At 36.3% G+C, this 4,234-nt stretch overlaps 1 protein-coding gene across 3 annotated transcripts in view; it reads right to left on the reverse strand.

Annotated features, from left to right (window-relative positions):
- The window catches only part of USP14 (ubiquitin specific peptidase 14), a 49,801-nt gene that overhangs the window by 10,260 nt on the left and 35,307 nt on the right, over positions 1 to 4,234 (reverse strand). For all 3 annotated transcript variants that reach the window (XM_007115849.4, XM_028480322.2, XM_028480321.2), the window contains exons 8-10: positions 3,532 to 3,612; positions 3,082 to 3,167; positions 2,070 to 2,184 (exon numbers count right to left, since the gene is read on the reverse strand). In XM_007115849.4, the coding sequence (XP_007115911.1) occupies positions 2,070 to 2,184; positions 3,082 to 3,167; positions 3,532 to 3,612 (282 nt within the window). The remainder of the gene's footprint in view (positions 1 to 2,069; positions 2,185 to 3,081; positions 3,168 to 3,531; positions 3,613 to 4,234) is intronic.

A 4,234-nucleotide genomic window follows, 5' to 3' on the forward strand; every position in this document is an offset into this window, starting at 1 on the left:
TTATAGTTTTGATTTGCATTTCTCTAATAATTAGTGATGTTGAGCAGCTTTTCATGTGCTCTTGGCCATCTGTATGTCTTCTTTGGGGAAATGTCTAATTAGGTCTTCTGCCATTTTTGGATTGGGTTGTTTGTTTCTTTAATATTGAGCTGCATGAGCTGTTTATATATTTTGGAGATTAATCCTTTGTCTGTTGATTCGTTTGCAAATATTTTCTCCCATTCTGAGGGTTGTCTTTTCATCTCGTTTATGTTTCCTTTTGCTGTGCAAAAGCTTTTAAGTTTCATTAGGTCCCATTTGTTTATTTTTGTTTTTATTCCCATTTCTCTAGGAGGTGGGTCAAAAAGGATCTTGCTGTGATTTATGTCAAAGAGTGTTCTTCGTATGTTTTCCTCTAAGAGTTTTATAGTGTCTAGCCTTACATTTAGGTCTTTAATCCATTTTGAGTTTACTGTTGTGTATGGTGTTAGGGAGTGTTCTAATTTCATTCTTTTACATGGAGCTGTCCAGTATTCCCAGCACCACTTATTCAAGAGGCTGTCTTTTCTCCATTGTACATTCTTGTCTCTTTTATCAAAGATAAGGTGACCATATGTGTGTGGGTTTACCTCTGGGCTTTCCATCCTGTTCCATTGATCTATATTTCTGTTTTTGTGCCAGTACCATACTGTCTTGATTACTGTAGCTTTGTAGTATAGTCTGAAGTGCAGGCGCCTGATTCCTCCAGCTCTGTTTTTCTTTCTCAAGACTGCTTTGGCTATTTGGCGTTTTTCACCATTGAGAACGATGTTGGCTGCGGGTTTGTCATATATGGCCTTCATTATGTTGAGGTAAGTTCCCTCTATGCCTACTTTCTGGAGGGTTTATATCATAAATGGGTACTGAATTTTGGCGAAAGCTTTTTCTGCATCTATAGAGGTGATCATATGGTTTTTCTCCTTCAATTTGTTAATATGGTTTATCACATTGATTGATTTGCATATATTTACATATGCTTTTCAAGTGAACTTCTCTTAAAAGCCATTATGCCTCACTGCAACTCTCCCCTCAGTATCACAGGGCGAAGAACAGCACTATTTATCTATCTGTTTCTTACAGAAACATTTACCAATACTTCCCCTAACCAATCTTACCCCAAACTGTACATGGGAGCTCCCTGACAACAAATAATCTTGTTTTCAATGTAATCCCTGCCCCAATTCACTGCCCATCATTCAAGAGATGTACATATTCCCCAAAACCATATCAAATAAATGTTAGGCAAGCAAAATTGTTCTATTTTATCAATCTGCTCATTAGAGTGGACTCTTTAGTATGGCACTGGGGAAACAGTACTAACTGAATAATAAGACAAGCAAGTTTTAGATCTGGCTCTGCCACAAACCAATTAAGTCACTTAAATTCTAGGGCCTCAACTTTAATACTAGTGCAATGGCAGAATGACTACATGCCCTCATTTGCACAGTACAACCCCAGTTTATACCTCACAACTATTAATATATCCTCATTATAATACCCTAGGAGGGCTCCTTTGAGCCTCTGGCCACAACGTCTTTGTCAACCAACCAATACACAACCTTGTTTTATGTGTTTCTGCTATTTAACGACACCTTAACATACACTGAACTCATAGCCAAGTCCACTATAACTCATCCCTGAATGAAGCTTATCTAACAAATGTTATTTTCTCCTTAAGGCACATCACAGCCTTCTTGCACTTAGAACACCAGACAGCACTTCAGCATTATGCCTGATGGCCATTATAAACAGCAAGATCACCAACAAAAAGCACAAAAATGCAAGAAATGTGGCATTAAAATTACCGCAAAAAGGGTACTTGTTTATAGTATAAGCACCGAAACAAGAAGGCAGAGCATCACCTTTGGGGCCCTCAGGTGAAACAGTGTGAGTCAGGTGACTCAAAATTTTTGTCACCCTGTGTATATCTACAAATGACCATGAAAGCACCATGGGTACTGATGTTGGGGTTACAAATACATTTTAGCAAGTAGGTGTATTTGCAAATACAGAATCTACAAACAATGGGGATGAACTGCAATTGTCCTTACCAACTTAAGTCCTGTAAAAAGATACTTGACTTCTTGATTGATAAAACAGCTAAGTTGAAGCTGACTTTCCTTTCCTTTACTGACTTCTTCTTCTTCAGATTCTGTACATTTCATGCTTTGAAAAATAAGATAAGGAATTTGCCAATAGGCATTCAATTTGTTACATAATCTTTTTTTTTTTTTTCTTCAGTATGCGGGCCTCTCACTGTTGTGGCCTCTCCCGTTGTGGAGCACAGGCTCCGGATGCGCAGGCTCAGTGGCCATGGCTCACAGGCCCAGCCGCTCCGCGGGATGTGGGATCTTCCCGGACCGGGGCACGAACCCGTGTCCCCTGCATCGGCAGGCGGATTCTCAACCACTGTGCCACCAGGGAAGCCCTGTTACATAATCTTGAATAAGTTATCCTAATGTTATTAAAATTAATAGCATCATTCATTGGTATTTATAACATTTCAGTCTTCCAATAGAGATTCATTTTAATATACTTAAAAATGCTCATTCACTTACCAACAATACAGATTAATGAATATGTGTAAAAGGCTAAACTCTCAACAAATATAAGTTGTTATTTATAGTCTTAAAATGGTCTTAATAACCCAAAGATAGATAAACAAATCTTTTTCTAAGTTTCCACCCATGATGTAGAAAATAGTACTCTCCTAAATTCATGTTTTATTAATTATATCAAACTCATGTATATAATTTAGCTGATTTATCCCATTTCATAATTAAAAATTAATTCTCTGTGAGGTGAATTAATGAGGTATTCTGCTAAAGATGTTCTTAGGAAAAAATACGAATGTCCTTAAAGAGTACATTTATCTAAACTTCAAGAGCACTCCAAAGGGTGTATTTTTCCAAATTCCTAATTTCCATATTTTTTAAGCATAAAAACCTCTGAAGAATTTTCCTTCATATCCCACCCACCACTCCAGGCAACAACACTATTTATACCAATTCACTTCTAATAAGTTATGATTACAGTCATACTAATCTTGGCTCATAAGGATACGTAGTTTCAAATTCAACTCCGAAGAACTGATCAATTAAACTTTTCTTTTTAGAAGGTGTCACTGCTGGTGCAGATGAAGAATCTGTCTGCAAAAGTTAAGATGAAATAAAAATTCCAACTTTACTTCACATGGATATTAATGTACATTGGCTCCCACACAATCCAGTTTAGTAACACACATTTAAGCTTTTTAAAATGTAATCCCTTTCTGTAAAATCCTTCTACTGATCAAAAAGTATTACCAATTACAGATGCTCAATAATCTCAATTGATTAAATTTAGCAAATAATGCATTGAATTCAAGCATCAGATGCAAGCTGTCAAGTTCCAACTAGAGATTCAGCATCTAAAGTATTCAAGTACATGTCTACCTATTAAGATGAACTAAGACTGTAGGGTGGGGGTGGGATAGAGAATTAAAGTCTATATTCACAAATATATTTCAATTACCTCTTTAACAGTATCATCCTCCATAGCTTCCAATTTCTGTTGCAATACTCGCATCATTTGTATCCAACATTCATTAGCATCCTGTAATTTAAAAAGTGACACAGTAAGTAATCCTGGCTATTACAGTGTTTGATCCATAAAATCCTTCCAAAGTAATTACTGTTTCCTTAGAGAAGGGGAAGGAAGTTTTTTTCTTTAAAAATATTAAGCCAAATGAAATATTATATGATCTTCAAAACAATGAAGAATTCCAGATAGTTTATTCATTCATTCAAGAGATGTTTCGTGAACTCATTATTATGCTAAACACTATTCTAGACACTAGGAATACACAGCAGTCAACAAAACACAAAAAGTCCTAATGGGGAACATAAACAAAATATAACAAATTCAAGTAAAGAGAGGGTTATGAACGAAGAAAAAGCAATATGGGAGCAGAAAGTGATTAGGGGATTGCCAACAAACACGTGAAAGGATGCTCAACATCACTAATCATTAGAGAAATGAAAATCAAAACTACAATGAGGTATCACCTCATACCAGTCAGAATGGCCATCATCAAAAAATCTGCAAACAATAAATGCTGGAGAGGGTGTGGAGAAGAGAAACCTCTTGCACTGTTGGTGGGAATGTAAATTGATACAGCCACTATGGAGAACAGCATGGAGGTTCCTTAAAAAACTACAAATAGAACTACCATATG

This window comes from Physeter macrocephalus, chromosome 19 (genome assembly GCF_002837175.3).
Source record: "Physeter macrocephalus isolate SW-GA chromosome 19, ASM283717v5, whole genome shotgun sequence".
Classification (NCBI taxonomy): domain Eukaryota; kingdom Metazoa; phylum Chordata; class Mammalia; order Artiodactyla; family Physeteridae; genus Physeter; species Physeter macrocephalus.